We start from the raw sequence: 20,299 nt of genomic DNA on the forward strand, positions 1-20,299 counted from the left end.
GGGATGGTGGAGGGAGGGTGGGGTGTAAAGGGGAACCGATTATAAGGATATGCATATAACCTCCATCCTGTGGGGTGGACAACAGAAAAGTGGGTGAAGGGAGACATCAGAGAGTGTAAGACATGACAAAATAATAATAATTTATAAGTTATCAAGGGTTCATGAGGGAGGGGGGCTGTGGAGGGAGGGGGGGAAATCAGGAGCTGATCCCAAGAGCACAAGTAGAAAGAAAATGCTTTGAGAATGATGATGGTAACAAATGTACAAATGTGCTTGACACAATGGATGGATGGATTGTGATAAGAATTGTATGAGCTCCCAATAAAGTAATTTTTTAAAAATCCTACTCTCTATCTAATGTCTTGATGGGCGTCTACAAGGAGGCAGGAGAGTGAAAGACCAAGTCATTGAAGGGCTCAGAGCCTCCTCACCAGGACGTGCTGCCTTTTTTTATCTGACGAGGCCCTCCTGAGAGAAAGAGACCGTTGAGATCCCAACTGCTCCACAACTGTGAGCGAGGTCCTGATGGTGGTACTGTGGCACTTTGTTCCAGCAGAGACCCATGAAATGTATCATTTGTTTCTCAACTGGGGACAATTCAATGTACTATCTATCCATCGTAGAACATTTAACTTGAAGGCTATAACTTCCAGCCTCGATGATCCAAGCCCTTCCAGAAGTAAGAGTAGAGAGGCAGGTTTCCCAGGCCACAGAACAAGTGGAGCTGAGTGTCTTCCAACAAGAGGACTGACTGCTTGTGGAGGGAGATGCCCCCTGGCAAGCTAGATTTGTGGGCACATGGAGCGAGCGCTGACTGCCCTCAGGCCCTCATTACAGCGTGGCCTGCCCTTGGGGTGGCCGTCAGCAGGACTAAAGAAGCGTTGTAACACTTGTCCAAGTATGGCAAAGGCTAACAGAGCAGGTCGCGGAAAGGCCAAGAAGCAAAGAGAAGCAAGCATGAGGGCATGGCCAAGAAGAGGCTCACTAGTGACTACAAGAATTGTATCCTGCACATTTCTGATCTTGAATGATAGCCTATTAAGTTCCCTAATAACTCCATGGCCCTGACTATTGTGTGCGAGTCGTGTGGCCGTTGCCATGGATTTTCCAACCTGGCAGAGCAGTGGAATGCCTTGGGAGGGGGGAGGGGTCTCAGAATCGGTGAAGCAGGTTGGAGGGTTTAGGGATCGGCCTGGGACCATGCTGATGGTGATGCTCTTCCCTCCCCTTGTGAAGTCAGAGGACATCAGATGCTGTCCACACACTAGTTTCACAACCCTTTCCCCCATTATTTCCTCGACCTGAAATCCCGTACCATTTTTCACACGGTGAAAATCTTCTTTGTTGGCACCTCAAATTCTATTTCTGAGTTAAACGTTTCTGAGCACTTACTGCCTAAAATATCAGTGTGTGGGTGCTGTGAGCAACAGAGCATGTGCATGGTTACGTACGTAGCATCCTGCTCAGGGAGCGTAATGCCCAGACCTGTGCGACACCTACAGAGCATCCATAACGAAAGAAGAGTCACACACACGTGCATATATATGCATACATATGTGCATGTATATGTGTGTAGGATTCCTCTATAGCATCCTACATGTTCTACATGCGCATATGTGTGTGTGTGTGTGTGTGTAGGATTTTTCTTTCGTTAGTGGATGCTATGTAGGTGTCGCAGAGGTCTAGGAATTACAGTTAAATCATTACCTAAAGGCTGACTAGGACTAAAACCCTGATCCAGTGCACTAAATTTTACCAAATTTTCTTATAGTCCTAAACAAATTTTCCTGGCCTTCAATACCTGTCAACCAAGCCCTAAAAAGAAAAAGAAAAATCAGAGAAAATATTAAAACTGAAAAGTCAAAGACTTTGAAGGAGGGAAAAAAGGCAGTTGTTTATTTTCACTTGTTTGAGTGGACAGAGCCTTTAATGCATAGCTTTATGTTCATGTTATTAAAGCAAGCCATTGAGCTAGACCCAGGGTGTGAATCGCCTTGCTTCACACACAGTGCATTGCAAAGTGGACTATGGCAGATGGAGTTAGGTTAAAATCGAACACCTTCGCATTTGATCTCTCTTTTGACCCTTTGTAAACTTGTTCTCGTTTTTTATATTTTCTGATTTCTATTCAGCTGGTGTTTTGCCTCTATTTTGCTGCTGTTTCTAGCCTTTTTGACTCTTTATTTTGTGTTGTTGTATGTTTTCCAGTATGTGAATCTGGGATAGCTGAGTGGGTGGGGACAGTAACTGGATGAATGTTTCATTAGCGGTATGGCAGGGGCTGGAAGGAAATGGGGACCTCATAACAAGGAGTACAAGAAAGATGAAAGCGTTCTAAACTTGATTGTGGTAATGATTGTACAGCTCGTCTTAATATGATTGAACAAGTGAATTGTATGATAGTTGGATTTTGTCCCAATAAAACGGCTTACAAGTAACAAAAATTAACTAAGCCATTGAGTGGAGGTAAAGTCCACTAATTGCTTGTTTCTTTAATCAGCAGACATAAGACATATAAGAGTGGGCTTTCAAAGTTCATGAGAAAAGGAATAAAAAGATCATGAAATTTGTCCGTGAGTTTTTTAAAACCCCCTTCAATTTGTGTAGATATATATATATTTGTGTGTATACTCACGTATATATAAACATACATGCATGTATGTATACATATTCATGCACATATACACACACATTTTCATGGAGAAATTCCGTTATCTTTTAATTCCCTTTTTTTCACAAACTTTTTGAAGCCCCCTCATATGCACGTCTATACCTGCGTGCCTACAGCGCAGGGTTAAATGTTCTATGTGAGGCTTACACTCTGGTACGCGAATCAAGACCAAACCAGCAAAACAATTCGTTTAAATTAGAAAGCAGTATGATTAAATAAGAAATTGTATACTGGAGACCCTAATCAAGAATGCCACTTCCCAACTCCAGAACCACCCCATTACCAGTGCTACCTCCCATCCCGGTCTCCCATGCAGACACCCATGGCATTTTCCAGATCTTGTCCCCATTGTGCCCAGAAGGGACCTCAAAATTCTCTGCAAAATCCCTTCCAGCAACCATGAGCCAACTGATGTCAGCTGGCACTTAAGAGGAACTCTATTTGCCATCGCTTCCAGAATCATTCATAAAACACATAAGGAGTACGTTATCCTGGAATGGATGGCAAGTCTAGGCCTCCCACTCGTGAGTGGAGCAGGAAGGACATTGAGCCATCAGCACTGAGTCCACAGGACAAGCTGCATGAACTGGAATTCAAATTCAAGGTGAAGCAATGGGCTTGCTCTTCCCCAAACCACTTATTGACTATCTACAAGTCAGTACGGAGGTTTTCTAGTTCGGCCCCCCAATTTTGCTCTTAAGAAGTTGTAACACTTGTTCAAGGCTCTTAATTTCCTTGTGTCTTAGCAAAACCAGGGCACTAAACTAGAAAGCCTCCAAATCCCTATCATTTCTAATCATCCCTTTTAAGAGGTAGTGGAAAAGTGTCATTTTAAAAAGTGTCACAACGTGGTGAATGCAGGTTTACGTCACTCAATGGCACATGTGAAAATTGCTGAAAGTACAAATGTAGTCACCACCCTCCCAGATAGTTACCTCCCATTTCAATTCTCCTGATATGAAACCACTGTAATAATTCTGCATCATATGCTTGCACACAGCAGGTTTGCTTTTTTTTTTTAACATTTTATTAGGGGCTCACAACTGTTATCGCAATCCATACACACATCAATTGTGTAAAGCGCATTTGTATATCATTCTCAAAACATTTTCTCTCCACTTAAACCCCCGACATTAGGTCCTCATTTTTCCCCTCCCTCCCTGCTCCCCACCCCTCATGAGCCCTTGATAGTATATAAATGGGTATTTTGTCATATCTTGCCCTGTCCAACATCTCCCTTCACCCACTTTTCTGTTGTCCGTCCCCCAGGGAGGAGGTCACATATAGTTCCTTGTAATCGGTTCCCTCTTTCCTACCCACTCTCCCTCTACCCTCCCTGTTTCGCCACTCACACCACTGGTCCTATAGGGCTCATCCACCCTGGATTCCCTGTATTTTCAGTTCCTATCTGTACCAGTGTATTTTCTCTGGTCTAGCCAGACTTGCAAGGTTGAATTTGAGTCATGGTAGTGGGAGCGGGGAGGAAACATTTAGGAACTAGAGGAAAGTTGTATTTCTCATTGTTGTTACATCGCACCCTGACTGGCTCATCTCCTCCCCGAGACCCCTCTGCAAGGGGATCTCCAGTGGCCTACTAATGGACTTTGGGTCTCCACTCCGCACTCCCCCCATCATTCACTATGGTAAGATTTTTTGTTCTGATGATGCCTTATACCTGATCCCTTCGACCCCTCGTGGTTGCATAGGCTGGTGTGCTTCTTCCATGGCACACAGCAGGTTTGCAGGTAGCATCCGCACTGCTGCTTTAACCAGCCGAATATCCCACGGTCTTTGATCCTCATCCTGACATCATTGTGTCCGCTTGGCCCATATGGACTCCAGTCAGTCTCCTTTCTTACATTGCGACATTCAGAGCCAGGCATACCAGAACTAATACCCTCCTTGCTCAAAAACTGGAGACGTGTGCTCTCTTGTCACTGACTCATAGTTTGACCATCAAGCCTTTTCATGTCAGCTGACATTTAATATGTCTCCCTCATCCTGAACTCATGCACTTGTCTGATTTCTTTTACAATTGGGATAACATAGAAGGGAATAAAAGCCAACTGCCAATCAGAGAGGAGAAGCTTCCAAAGTCCTTTCATCACTCCCCTCCCCTCGGGACATGACCTAGCAGCAGAACAGAGGAGGAAGGAGGAGGCTTTGACTCACAGCTCATGTGAGACGATGAGAAAAGTTAAGGCAAAAGAGACTAGAGACTTGCTGATTTGGAGGGGGGAGTAGCAGATGAGAAAAATGGAGAAGTTGGCAACATCAGAATGAACAGCATCAGGGTTGTTGAGAGCACCAGGTAAAGGGGAGAGGCCCACAAGGTTCTCTACAAGGGTCTTGTCTCCGCTCAACATCTGTGGGCCCAGTACCCTTGGGTGATCTCCACGTGTCTCGGCCTCAATCGCTCTTGGATCTAGGAGGTTCTTGGTGCAGACAGCTCAGTTCCCAAAGGCACAATGCTGCTCCCAGCTCCTCGTTCTTGATAGTGCTGATGTCTCTCCTCCCCTGCTCACTTCCCCCTCCTTTTATCTCTTGTAAGATGAAAGGTGGTGTGGACCACAGCCTATGGGAATCCCCCCCTTATATCTGAAGTGGGCTCTGATCTGTGTAAAGGTGTTGCCTCCCAGCCTAATTTCCTGACTTCACATTAGATCACATCAGGAGGCATTATTACGTCATAAATAACTGTCAAATTACAAAATTACCAAGTAGACACAGATTTGAGGGGACAACACTCAATTCTTAGCAGCAGACACATACAACTAAAGCCCAAGCCACATCTACTGACATACACCAACGTGTAGTTATGATCATAATTTATTGTGCACTTAATATATGCCAGATAATGCAAAATGTACCCCAGAGCATACTATACGTAGGTACTGCAGTCTCTGGGGGTGTGAATTAAGATGTCCAACTCATCCCCATTGGGTGAGCAAAAGTCAACAGACACTAATTACCAGAATATTCCCTCTATTCCTAATAGAGGCAAAAATTGGAGGATACAAACTGGTATATGATCAAATGGATCTACTTACTAAACCCCACTCCTGACCAGACTTCCACACCAGTCCCTGAAAGTGCTGAGGAGTTTATCAGTGCGGAGCCAAACTGGAGAAACAGATGAGTCAACCTTGGCCAGCTCACCCTTCCTAACAATCCAGAAAACCACCTTCATCCTTTGAAATAGAGTGAGTTGGGGGGCAGGGCACCGAAGAATATGCAGGGCAAATGCCACTTCACAGGGGAAAGACTCCTATTCCCTCTAAAAAGAAGAGTCACAGCTCAAGCCCAGGCCTGCCTGGTACCAAAGCCGACAGTCTTAAACCATCATGGTATCTATATATGAACCTAGCATTTAATTTTCTATATAGGTGTTTGTTCTTATTTTAATTAAGGCAAAGAGAGTCAGGGATAGGTTGATTATATCAGAAATAAGGCAACATGGAAGACAGTAGGGAGCCCTGGTGGCATAATGATTCCCTGTTGGGTTGCTGACTGCAAGGTCAGGAGTTCGAAACCACCAGCTGCTCTGCAGAAGAAAGATGGGGCTTGCTGATCCCATCAAGTGTTACAGTCTCAGAAACTCAGAGTGGACAGTTCTAGCCTATTCTAAGGGGTCGCTACCCTTCAGTATCAACTCAATGGTAGTGAATCGTGGCTGTTTGCTTTTTGAGGGGACAGTACAGCCCTCCTGGCCTTCGGCCTGAGTCATCAGAGTTTACCAGGCATAAATTGAAAAAGCATGCATTAAAAATGCTGTGAGCGCCCCTGAAACCATTGCCCTGATCTTTAAACCACAGACAAAAAGTATCCCCTGAAGTTTTATAAAACAGAACACTAATTTAGCTGAGCTGGAAAAGAATGTCTGCGTTGAGCATCAAATTGGCAAAAGTACCTTTAATAAGGGCCGTGAATTTAATGGGGAGGGACAACCGGAAAGGGAGCGTGGGAACTCAGACTGAGCTCAGTGTCACTGAGCTGGCCACGCGGAGCTGTCGCACTGGGATATGTTTTGCTGTACAGGGTCTCAGCAACAACACAGTAATGACCTAAAGCCTCTCCGGGCAGTGACACGCAGGCGCCCCTCCTCTCTCCCCCCAAATTAAGCCACGGTTAAAACTGAAAAAGAAAACCCAAGCCCAGCGCCATCAAGTCAATGTTGCCTCAGAATGACCATGCATAGTTTCCAACGCCATAACGGAAGCAGACAACCTCATCTTTCTCCGAAGGGGCAGCTGGTGGTTTTGAACCACCAATTTCTGGAATTAGCAGTTCTACACTTACCCAGCAGCGCCACCAGGGCTCCTGAGCAGAGAGCGAGGGAGAGACAAAGGCCCTACTTCAGTGTGGAATTCAGCATCACAATGAGGATTTCAGGGACCATATGACAGCTGGCTTCTTCAAAGTCAGGTAGAGCGTGCAGTGAGAGAGCTACAATCTTAGGTGCCTCCTGCCAACCTCGCAGGTATTGATGAAAAGCAGCACAGTCCGCGGGCGGAGCAGTACCAGGGCGTAAGCATCAGGAAGTGTGGATCACGGAGTTCCCCTGGCATCTGTCTGACACACTGGTTCAAACAGGATAGAGATTTACTCTCATAAAATAATCCAAAGGCAGGCAGTCCAGGCTAGTCCCATTAGGATCGAGAGCTCCCAGTATTCAGACTCACAATCCGACGCCCACGGTTCCTTCTGATGGCCTGAGGGGCCTCATTTCAGCTAGCAAGTTAAAGGAAAGGACAAAGTGAGGGAGTTGCCTCTTCCCTTTTAAGAATATTTCTCCTTGGAAGAACATGGCTATTTCTGCTTACATCCTACTTGATACAATTAGTCCAATGTGCCACCTAGCTGTGGAAAGAAGCTGGCAAATGTAGCCACTGGGGATCGACTCGGTGCAGTGCCTCGGAAAGAAGAGGGGAGGAGCGGAGAAGGGAAAACGAGTGGGAGCCCCTGTTCCTTTGCTACAAAGAGAGCAGGTAAGGGAGAGAGAAGGAAGCAGGTCCTCCGTGTGACTGCCCTCAGCATCATTCAAGAGCATGACGCATGCCTGGGAAGGGGACCCTTCAAGGGGCTGGAGACACAGCAGTACCACTGGCCTGGAGCACATGATTGCTAGTCAGTCTCTCCTTATGCTCAGGATGGGGAGGTCTAGAAAACTCCATACCCCAGTATTCCTAGATTGAAATGGTCATCATCATTACATTGGAAAGCTTAAGAATTCACATTCAAAACCTAATTCCAGACCTAAACCTAGTCTTAGGATGTCTAGTGTTAAGGAAATTTGTTTTGTTTTTTTAAACCCAATTATGTAAGTGAGTCTGATGGCCTGATGACCAGCCAAGTTTGGAAAACTACCACTGGAGACATTTTATTTTATCTTTTTAAAATCATTTTATGGGGGGCTCATACAACTCTTATCACAATCCATCCATCCATCCATTGTGTCAAGCACATTTGTACACTCGTTGCCATCATCATTCTCAAAACATTTACTTTCTACTTGATCCCTTGCTATCAGCTCCTCATTTTCCCCCTCATTCCCCGCTGCCCCCTCCCTCATGAACCCTTGATAATTTATAAATTATTATTTTGTCATATCTTACACTTTCCGATGGGAGACATTTTAAATAAACAATTGCTCCAACTTTTCCCTATCTCCAAGTAGTTTTCTAGAGTTGACATAAATTTGTTGATTTGAATAACTATCAAATAATTCTAGTGATTCTATGGTTTATAAAACCAACTCCCCTCTCATTGAGTCAGTTATCACTCACAGTGGCCCCAGATAGGGCTTCTGAAGCTGTAAAAAAAATTTTAATCATTTTATTGGGAGCTCATACAACTCTTATCACAATCCATACATACATCAATTGTGTCAAGCACATTTGTACATTCGTTGCCCTCATCATTCTCAAAACATTTGCTCTCTACTTAAACCCTTGCATCAGCTCATTTTGCCCCCTCCTGTCCCTCATGAACCCTTGATAATTTATAAATTATTATTTTGTCATCTTATACTGCCCGACGTCTCCCTTCACCCACTTTTGTTGTCCATCCCCTGGGGAGGTAGTTATATGTAGATTCTTGTAATCGGTTCCCCCTTTACACCCCCTCCCTCCACCCCACCTCCCACCCTACCCACTCCTACCCCACCCCCGTATCGCCACTCTCACCACTGGTCCTGAAGGGATCATCAGCCCTGGATTCTGTTTCCAGTTCCTATCTGTACCAGTATACAGTGAACCCTCGTTTATCGCGGTTAATCGGTTCTAGACCCTATCGTGATAAATGAAATTCCGCGAAGTAGGATTCCTTATTTGTAAATCAAATATTTTCGTAGTTAGAGCATAGAGGACATGAAAAAACACCCTTTAGTCACCATTACACTCGTATTACCCAATTTATTAAACGAAAAAGGGAAAATACAGTGAAACATTTTGGACGTTACAATTATCATTTATTATTTATTATATTATTTATGGCATCAAGCGTGTGCAGTATGTGCCAATCAGTGGCAGTAATGACAGAGCATGCGCTGTTACGCAAAAACCGCGATAAAGTGAAGCTGTGGAAGTCGAAGCGCGAAGTGGCGAGGGTTCACTGTACATCCTCTGGTCTAGCTGGACTTTTAAGATAGGATTGGGACCATGATAGTGGGTGGGGAGAAGCATTTAGGAACTATAGGAAAGTTGTATGTTTCATCATTGCTACACTGCACCCTGTCTCATCTCCTCCCTGCAACCCTTCCGTAAGAGGACGTCTTTACCTACAGATGGGCTTTGGGTCCCCACCCAAGACTCCCCTTCATTCACAATGATAGGATTTTTTGTTCTTTGACGCCTGGTACTTTATCCCTTCGACACTTTGTGATCATACAGGCTGGCATGCTTCTTCCATGTGGCCTTAGTTGCTTCCAAGCTAGATGGCTGCTTATTTACCTTCAAGCCTTTAAGATCCCAGACACTGTATCTTTTGATAGCCAGGCACCATCAGCTTTCTTCACCACATTTGTTTATGCACCCATTTGAAGCTGAAAATCTTTACGAAGGCAGACCACCTCAGCCATCTCTCGGAGCAGCTGGTGGGTTAATGCCAACGTTGTGGTTAGTGCTCCAGTACCCACCAAAACCAAACAAACAAACTCATGGCCAGAGTTAATTCTGACTCAGAACGAACCTATGGGAGAAGGCAGAACCACTCCTGTGGGCTTGCAAGCTGCAAGTTTTGGGGGGAGAATAAAAAGCTTCATCTTCCTCCTCAATACCCACTGGAGCAGGGCTCCTTAAAGCTAGTAGTAAATGAATCATATGAAATTAATAGACTGCTGGGTTATCATTAATTAGCTAGTTTCTCAAACTGAGTACTAATGAAATTTTGAGTTATTAGGGAATGGGAGGGGCACCAGGATGGCTGTCGTGTGTATTTGGAGATGTTTAACAGAAACCCTGGATTCTGCCCATGAGATTAATGTGACATTGCCCTCTTACCAACCAGTGGGAAAACCAAAAATGCCTCCAAACATTGCCAGATGTTCACTGGTGGGGGGGCCTAGAAAAACCACCTCAATTGAGAACGTTGTGGTTTGTATGAGAAGCATTGAAGAATTCAGGGTAGGAATCAAGAATATGCACCTGAAGTGCTAGTCTATAAATAAACTGTGCCTTCTTTATTTATATAAGATTTCTATAAATCATCATTTGTTTTTATTCGCCCCTTACATATCTCCTCATTAACCCCAACCCAGGGCCTAAAGCCAAGTAGGAAGAGGAACGAGAGGAACAGTCATCGAGTGCCCTTCGCCCCACCCATTTCAAACTGGCATTTCACTGACGTGCACCCTAAGTCACCCGCTGGCACCCATTTCTCGCAATGAACAAGGTGTCCGCCAGGGAGGCGTGTGAGAGGCAGGGTTGATGCTAAAGTAAAAAGAACATGGAAAATAAATAGATGAAAAGTTTCATTTTTATTGATACACCATGATTGCCTTTGGGATACATAATAATGTAAAATTAGCAATATTTAAAAGTAAAGCTTTTAAAATCACCTTAATTCATACATTAAGCATTAATTTCTGGAAAAATAATATCTTATTTTAATAGTGTTCTTCTTATAAGAAAAAAGCTTCCCAAAATAGGAGATTTATAAGTTAGATTTTATTTGTACAAAAAAAAATTTTACTCTACCACATCAACTACCATCTACTAAAATCCAAAACATAAAAGCTTGAAGGGCCAAAATAGAGTCACAGCCTCATAACATTATCAAAGATGAATCTTAAAGATCTATAAAGACCTCCTGATAATTTAATCCCGTTAGCAGAAAACCCAAACGCACTGCCCTCAAGTCGATGCCTATAGGAGAATGCCCCTGGGAGTTTCTGAGACGTGTAATCCATCTTTCTCCTGACGAGGAGCTGGTGGTTTTGAACTGCTGACCTTGCAGTGAGCAGCCCTACACGTGACTACTACGCCACCAGGCAGCAGAGGAGCAGATCATGGCCTCATGACAATGTGACATAGAAGAACGATTCTTAAATACATAGCAACACAGCTAACAACATACCCCTGTTGCGTAGACACAAAGACATCAATGTAGAAGTGTCTTTCGGAGCTAGAAACTCAGAAAGTGTCTAGAAAGCCTCTCGCTCCCCATGTATGTGGTACATGACCGAAATGAAAAGAGCCTGCTCCAGAGCAGGCAGCAATGTGGCACGATGTGGTCTTGGAGGAGGCAGATGAAAATGCAGCTCACTCGTTGAAAACGTTTTAAAAACAAGTGTACACGAAGAGATATAAACTTCATTTAAAATGTTCGTTTATCACTTTTATTCTTGAAAAAGTACCATGAAGGTCCTCAAAGTAGTGATCAAAATAATCGCACCTCAGATGACTTCCAATATCGTTAAACCGTTGATACTAGCACAAATAGCATCTTGCACAGATCATTTATAAATTCTGAAACTGTCCTATACGTGCTGGAAACAACGGAAATGGAGAGTCCCGTCCTCAGCCTCTCGGCAGAGGTCTCTGTCACCAACATAGGAGGAGGTCCTGGAGCTTATTGAAGAATTCTCTCACTGCGCGTGTCTCGGTTTCCTACGGTACGAGAGAATGATGCACCCAAGGACGGAAAGGGATACCTGGAGCCATGGCAGTCACTTGATGGGCTCAAAATATGTCTTTGCGTTAAGAAATCTTGCCAAGGAGTATTTACAACATATTCATATGAATTAAAGTCTAATAAGCAAACTGGAAAAGGCAGGGCTGTGACAAAGAACTCCAGATTATAAGGCAGGTTAATAAAATGGTACCTTGTAAAATCGACAAAGTGATGGTGGCAACATATGCACAAACATGCTTGATACAACTGATGTATGGAATGTTATGAGAACTGTAAGAGCCCCCAATAAAATGATTTTTTAAAGAACCCCAAAAGTGCTCAAATATGAGAATATTTGTTAATCATACGAGAATGTGTATTAGTGCGAGAATGTTTCTTAATTATAAATCATGAAAGCATCTTGCACTGGAAGTTGCTGTGCCCTAGTATGGTCCCTGTATTTGAACTTTTGTAAGCTTTCTCCTCTGGTGTGAAAATAAAAACTGGCAGTTAGTGGAGAAGTCAGGAGGGTCGTCTCTCTCGAGTGCCTCTTCTTTTCCCTCATGACTCAAAAAATTTAAAAAAACTTTAAAGACCAATAAAAAATTAGATCTCAAATATATTTTTTTAAATGCCAAGCAACATCCTGAAATGTGGCATTAATTAATTAGGTCAAAATAAGGCCAGCTTACTTATGGCTTTATCTAACATAAACAGAAATTAGGGCAAACACGAGTTAACTTTTTAAAAGTAACTATACCCAAGCTCAAAAGAATTGGGTGGGGAGAGTTACACTGCCTACAATTCTGGAGATTTCCACATTCAGGCTGTGGTATTGCATATTTAAGAAACAGACTGCTGGGAAATAGATGCATAGCTGAATCTGTTTATGTGCAATGTTCAAATTATCATTGAGCCACGATGCGAATTAAAATGAGTATTTGGACAAACGAAGCGTGTAAGAGAACATAAGCAAGCACTTCATTGACTTGGTCTATTTCCATAGGTTTAGTTTCTTTTTCAAAATTATGATTGAAGGTGCGAGGGTGGTGAAACCAAATATGAACATGCTGCTCTGGCCCAATATTGTTGGCTATTTCTTGTTCCCATCATTCAGTCTCTGGAACCACAGCGGCTCTCAACCTGTGGGTCGTGACCCCTTTGGGGGTCGACTGACCCTTTCACAGGGGTCACCCGATTCATAACAGTAGCAAAATGAGTTATGAAGTAGCAGTGAAAATAATTTTGAGGTTGGGGGAGTCACCACAACATGAAGAAGAATATTAAAGAGTCGTGGCATTAGGAAGGTTGAGAACCACTGCACTAACTGGTCAAAAATGGAAGTAATATATGCTGCTGTATAAAGAAGGTTCCCAATCAGTGGAAGAGAAGGGGCTTTCAATTAGTTCACATCAATAAATGAAATTGATACCATCCTGAATGGAAGAATTTCAATTTACAGGTAACATGAGGTTGTGTGTTTCTGTGCCAGGAGCAATCATTCTAATCCAAATTTTAATCTTAATCCAAGCACACTTCTTACTCTTATTTTAATCCAAACCCACTTTTCATTTTAATTTCTCCAACCCCCCTGCCTCTTGTAGCACAGCAAGTTCTCTGTGCGTTAGTTAGGAGGGTGGGCAAGATGTCCACACTTCGCCCTAAGTCCACTGCAGCCTGACACAGGGCTAAGCCCCTCGTCTCCTTTCTCCATGTTCTTCTTAATGCATGTAGAGATCAGCTACGACGTGACTTCTCACCTGAACATTTGAAGTGTTTCATACACAGAATACGAGTGTTTAAATGAGGAAATGTGGTCTTAAAAAGCTACTCTGTCTTCCATTGGCCTTTCCATACTAGTGTTTCCCAATATATGACACGGGAAGGGCAGTACAAAATATTTAGAGCAATATAAATTAATGATCAGTGGAAGATTCACAGGGCAAGGCAGAGAAATGAGACATCATGTCAGCACCCTCCCAACTTCATTATGAGATGGTATCATCTCCAAGGAGTCCTGATGGAGCAATGGTTAAAGCACTTGGCTGCTAACTTAAAAGTCAGCATTTCACACCTACCCGAAAGCTGGAGGGCGAAAAGACATGAATACAAAAAAGTTAGTTCTTTGAAATGCAGCTGCGCTCTCCATAGGTTGCTCTCTTAGTATCTATTTTCTTCATCTAGGATTGCAAGGTTCAGAAAACAGAATGTTGCTAACTCTTAAAATGCAATACATGGACATCCACTCCATGACAATTACTTAAAACTCATTTATAGGTACACTTTATTTTAAAATTAACTTTAAAAGTTGTGTTTGCATACTTTATTTTCAAAGAATTAATTTTTTCAATAGTTCAAAAGAAATTATAGTGTAGATTCTGACATTAGTGAAAATTGGTGTTTTGGTTTTTTTTCATGTCCATCAAGGGACATGCCATGAGTTAAGGTGCAAAATTAGGCCATCAATTTTTTTAGTATATTGAAATATGTCAATATTTCTCATTGGGAAATAAAAATAGAAAGACAGGAAGAAAAGAAGGGTGGGGGGAAAGGAGAGAAAGAGAAGTAACGATTTTTCTTTAAAATTTTCAGAGTGATACAAATTATCCCTTAGAATTCAGAATGACCAACAATCCATGTGCTCAAAATTCAGGAACTTCTTACAGGTCAGCATCAGCATGGGACATCACCAGGCCGCTAGTCATTGAACACTCCCCATGTGAGCCTGGCTAGGCTTCTACAGCAGGGGTGAGGACCATCCGGCCCATTGGGCTTATAAAGCAAAGGTCCACGAAATCATCAATGCCCACTAACATCACACATCTCATCAAAGAGAAACAGAGGGGTGAGTTAATAGTTTGACCAGAATGGCCTGAGAATGAGGTTCTAAATATAAGAAAAACCCTTGGCAGGTGAAAGGTTCCTCACTCGTGTTCTACAGGATCCTTCTCTAAGGCTGTAAAGTACTTCACATCAGAAGTCACACCATGACTTTCTGAGCCCCCCCAAACCCCACCTTCTTTCTCAGTCTACATTCAGATTCGTCTGCTGAGTTGAATACGGTATTTCTCTGTATTCCTGGCTTACAGTGCCCTGTCACTCACAAACGTGTGCCTCCTGGTCTGAGATTTTCCAGTTTACATCCGCATGTCACATGCTGTGGTCTCCCAGGCCATCCTCCCTGAAATAGCGGCAGTCTGTGGGACGGAGACACGAGGGCAGCTTGCAGCACACTGAGCCACAGGGTGTGAAGCACAGGAAAGCACACTCCCTCTCTCCCTCTTCTCTGAGGTGTGTGATCAGAATTGGAGTGGGAAAAAGACCACTTGACATATTCAAACATTCACCACCCACCTTCTAGAAAAAAAGAAGACATGTATAAGAGTTGTATGAGCCCCTAATAAAATGATTTTTTTTTAAAAAGAGAAAAAAACATGCACACTAAGGCCACTGGGAATGGGGTGAGGGACAAGGTTCCCTTGGGAACAGGAAGGGAGCGGACCACCCCCCACCCGCCGCCCCCCAGGTTGTTGAGTGCCAGTTCCCAGGGCCTCCATCTTTAGCACTACATTAGCCAACACTGGCACATCCTAATGCTTAAGAAGATAGGCTCGTCTCCTTTCGAAAATGAAAATACTCTCACTCAACATTTTTATTCTGGAGAAAACAAACCACACACACAACGAAAAAAGATCCTGAAACATTTCGGGAGGGGAACTAAAGAAATATAAATGCAATCACTTTGACGTTTCTTTCAGGTGGAGGCCAGATGAAGAAACGTATGCAGCGACGTGTACTAGCACCTACATATACACAGATCATCATCCATCCCCCGCCCTAACCCTACAAAAAAAAAAGAGAAAACGTGTTTTTCAATATAGAAGCCATATTCATTACGAAAACAAAGCAAAGGCATGTGATTTCTGGAAATGTTAGTGTGAGCCCGAGTCCTTAAGGAAGAAATCACAGCCAACGCTGCAAAGAGCACAGAAGCGAGACGCAGAGGGCTGAAATGGCCCACCAGTGACGGGGGGCGCCTGCAGCTCCATCCTTGCACAGGCGGCAGCCAGCGACGTCCCCACAAAGGTCGCAGGAGGACAGCTTCGTCTTGGCGTTGTAGCTCCTCACCGCTTGTCTCCCTGTTCAAAGGGGCAGACATCAGTTTACACAGCTCCCTTGTTTGGAAACGTTCCCGCTGCCAAAACCTAAGAGCAATCCAAAACACTCTCCTCCGCTTTCCATTCTTGACATGATTTCATTGTTCTTTAGAAGAAACAACTGAGATGTTACATCAGTTCAAGAGGGGTCCAAACTGCTAACCCAACCCAAGAGAGAAACAATGCTTCCAGTCCAATCGATCCCCCACCAGCAGTTGGCCAGAATTAAAAGGGAGAACACGGAGTGCACTTGCACAACTTTAATCTCCTATTGCAACGGGACAGAGTTTAACTTGAGAATTGTTCAGCCTTCTCTAGAGCTACATTGTCCGCATTCAAATAAAATGCCCAGTAATTCACAGAGATTTTTATCATCGGCTTTGTTAAAAAAAAAAAGTATACACACGTCAGAGAAGTCTGCCTGGGCAATGTCCTTTGTGAATGTAAAACACTGAGCAAACAGCATTGGAATAGTACTGAAATATTACTTAGTCAACTGAGGGAAATTGAGAGAGCACTGCCTATTATAAAAATTCTATATAAAAAGTTCTATATGAAGCAGCTAGAAAATGACAGTAAATGTGTTCATTGCTGTACTACGAGGATTTTTAATTTTCACAACATCTGTTTAAAAAGCACATTCTGTTTCCAAATTTCTCCATGAGATCTCAGAGGGTTTTTGTTTGTATGTTTGTTTTTAATGTCTTCTAATTTTAGGGTGTTTTTTAATGGATTGTTAGGATTTCACTATTCAGTCTTTCCACATTTCCATTTTACAGTACCCCATTCAAAAGTAAATTGTTTTCTACAAAACACTTGCATAGTCTGAATCGTGTGTGTGTGTGTGTGTGTGTGTGTGTGTTTCCCCTTAAATATTTAAAACCTGCTCTGGTCACTTGAGAAACATCAACTGGGGGATTTTGCAATTACCTTATATACTCGAGTATAAGCTGACCCAAATATCAGCCGAGGCACTTAATTTTACCACAGAAACTGCATTAAAAATGTGCTAAAAAACAACTTATACAAGAGTATATATGGTATGTTAATGAAGTTGGATAACCAGGTACTGTTGCTGGGTCTCCACAGTGTATCAAACCTCTTCCCTAGAAAACAAAAAGAGGAGGTGAGGCTACATAATTTTCCCAAAATGCCCCATAAGAACCTCAGCATAGGCTCTTCTCCAAACAAACAATTCAACAGGAAAAAAAAAGATGAGAGGAAATGGTTCAATGGCTTAAAGTGAGAGCACAATATATCGCCTAAATAAATATTCTATCAAAGCTACCAACAAATATGTGTATAACGATGTTCATGTGACTGCGTTACCAGGATATGACTTATAATTAGACATGCGAGCCTAGAGACAGCATGTTCACAAAACGTCACTCTGTGACTGAACATAGATTTACTAGCCTGCGTGGGTCTGGTCTACATTGGTAAATCCACATCTCAATTTCTGTCACTTCATAAAATAAGAAACTAACAGTAAAATTCAAAAGCAGCTATTTTTTTTCCAAACAGACTCCTTTTCTCTTGATACACACACCAAAAAACTGTGATAATAATGTGTAAATTTTAACAAAAGAACAGACACCTCAAGAAACAAATTGCCAACCCCGCAGAGCTGAGGCTGTTGCTCTGAGGGCGCTGCTGCTGTTTTCCTCGGAAGAACTTCCACTTTACGACAGGAACCAGATGGAACGAGTGCTTGGAATATAAGCAAATGCTGGAAACTAAACATAAGTGGACGCTCCCCATTTTTCTGGGTAAACTTGGTCGTTGTGAACTGAAAATGTAAGCCATTCTAAGTGTGATATATCACTTTATGGTATTTCACATGCTCAATGACAGATGGATCGTGGGACTTCTGTAATGGTCAATTCTCTTCATTTAAGTGGAAAGCTCACCTCCTGCTTTCAATCTCCCAGTCCTCTCCACTCCTGTAAGCCATCCAATAAGTGAAGTGGCCACTTGGAAAAAGATCAATTAAAGAAATGCCTGCTTTAACTTCTAAATAAAGGTATCAGGGATTGCGGTACACACTTACTTGGTTCATAGTAATCCACTATGGAGACCGATGCATCTTGGGTATTTGAAACCTTATAGTTTCTCACAGCAGGAATATCAACACAAAACTGGGTTTCATTTACCTTAAAAACACAAAAGACTCTTGAGGGGGTGGCAGATAATGTAGTCATGATAAAATTAAAGGGTTTCTTTGGTTTGTTTTATAATCAATTTAGGAATCAGACAGAAGCCATCATCCAGGGAGGACTTCTACACGCCAGGCACTGCGCACGAAGTACTTTTTACGATGCATCGCATGGACCTCAACCAGCAAGCCTTACAGGAGGGCTGTTGTTCTCACTTCCATTTTCCTGACAGGGAAGCTAAGAACTAGGTGGTGACATAAGCAGTTCCAAGAGCACAGCACTTGTGACTGACTATGCGGTCCCCGTCCCCGGTTGCGGGGTCAACCGCTCATGACGCACTACAGCCCTCTCCTCTGAAGAACCCATTGGCGCCACTGGACCCAAGAAGCTCTCCTGAGCCGAGGGTGCAGCCTGCAGCCGACGACCGACCGACTGACCGACTGACTGACTGACCGACTGACGTGCAAACTCAATACTCTTGCCTCTAAGAAGGGTAAAGTCCGCAGATTTGGCAAAGGACACTAGTGAAGGAATCTGAAGCTCGTTGATTCATTCATACATTCCATTCCCGAGAACAGTAAATGGGAAGTCAGAGTGCATCCGTCAGAAAGTCCTGGACACTCAAGAACACCACTAACAAGGACATCTGAGGTACAAGTGAAACTCCCACTCTAGTTGCTTCACTAGATAAAAAAACCTCCATTTTTTCCAAGTCACTTCCAAATCGGGCTCATGGATTTCAAGCAGTATTCAATAGATAAAAACTTCTGAACAGTAAGAGACACAAGAGACTCGGAATGAGTTTTCACAGGATTGAAACCGGAGTCTAAAGTCTTTCTGAAGTCCTTAGAAAATTCCAAAACCAGATTAAAAAAACAGATACTCAGCAAGCTCTTTGTGATTCATCCTTAGCAAAACTGAAATAAGAAGCATATGCAGTCCCGGCTCTCGCCCCACTGCACACGAAACCCTCAGAATGTTCAGAATTCCATTTCAATTCGACCTACGAGTTTCATATCAATGTTAGAAGAGAATGAAAGCATAAGTCATCAGTTTTTGATAACAAATACAATACACTCTGGGATTCTTTGTTGACACAGCGTTCAGAACTTAAAGTCCTCACATTTTCTGCCCCTTTTTCTTGGAACAATAATTTTCCTATAGCAATGAGAAAAGTGTAGGATGATTAATTATACTGTGTCAAGATGAAACCTCAGACATCATTCTTTAATTTAAACACCTAAATTCTCCACGCAGGAATATGCGCCCTTTGGATTCCGTGGCGAGCTTCATGAAATACTCCACAACACTGACTTTCATGTTCAGTTCCCAAACAAAGACTTCTAGCAGTGTGCTGAAGCGGAGGTCCTCAGAAGAAGGTGTGGTCTACCAAAGCTTTTAAATTACACTATGGCAATTTCTTTATTTCTTACATCTTGCAGGAAGTACTAATTTAATTAGCTGGACCCTCCATGGGATCATCATCAAACATGATTCTCCTTAAACTAATTTTATTACTATTTCTTTTTTTTATTGAATACAAACAAACAAATGGCTGTCATGCTAATACCATTCCTGGACACAGACAGACAGAGATGTGACAATGACTAAAACCAAACAAGCAAACGAGGTTTCTGAGCCCGGCTGTGTCAGCAGCCACCCACGGGCGACCCTCCTTACCGAATCCAAGTACAGGTTGAGTCTCCCGTGATCATGCTCCACTTTCTTAACTGTCTCACTCGGGAGAATCCCCTCTGAGGGCACAGAGAAGCCACTGAGCAGCTGAACTTCCATCAGGGCCATGCCACTCCCACCTGGTCCTAAAAACCTAAACCGAAGAGGAGAGGGTGTAAGGACACTTGCAGGAAAAACAAAAGTTGATGGTGGTGAATGGTATGCATACAGAAATCCAAAGAGCTAAGTTTATTCTTTGAATTCTAGTAAAAATCATCCCAAAACATTTTAATCAGGGAAAATTTCAAACCAGGTTATCCAATAACTGCACATGTGATGTGCGCATACCTTCCAGCCCTGTGAGTGATGATGACATGATGCCCTACTCCTTTTCCAGGTCATACCGTATGGAAATGCCTGCATAGGGCACGACAGGGGTAACCCACATGCCCTTTCAACAGACAATGGGTTTTCCAGCGGTGATTCCGAACTGAATTTCAACTTTCAATTTCCTCTCACATGAACGGCAC

General features: G+C 43.0%; 1 protein-coding gene across 1 annotated transcript in view; it reads right to left on the bottom strand.

The window, feature by feature from the left end:
* Positions 1–15,419: 15,419 nt before the first annotated feature.
* CD109 (CD109 molecule) overlaps positions 15,420–20,299 on the bottom strand; it is a 135,208-nt gene continuing 130,328 nt past the window's right edge. The window contains exons 31-33 of the mRNA XM_004696541.2: positions 19,776–19,923; positions 17,990–18,092; positions 15,420–15,921 (exon numbers count right to left, since the gene is read on the bottom strand). Coding sequence (XP_004696598.1) covers positions 15,746–15,921; positions 17,990–18,092; positions 19,776–19,923 — 427 coding nt within the window. The 3' untranslated portion in view covers positions 15,420–15,745. The remainder of the gene's footprint in view (positions 15,922–17,989; positions 18,093–19,775; positions 19,924–20,299) is intronic.

This window comes from Echinops telfairi, unplaced genomic scaffold (assembly GCF_000313985.2).
Source record: "Echinops telfairi isolate 266 unplaced genomic scaffold, ASM31398v2 ScPeMD7_3533;HRSCAF=4204_0, whole genome shotgun sequence".
Taxonomy (NCBI): domain Eukaryota; kingdom Metazoa; phylum Chordata; class Mammalia; order Afrosoricida; family Tenrecidae; genus Echinops; species Echinops telfairi.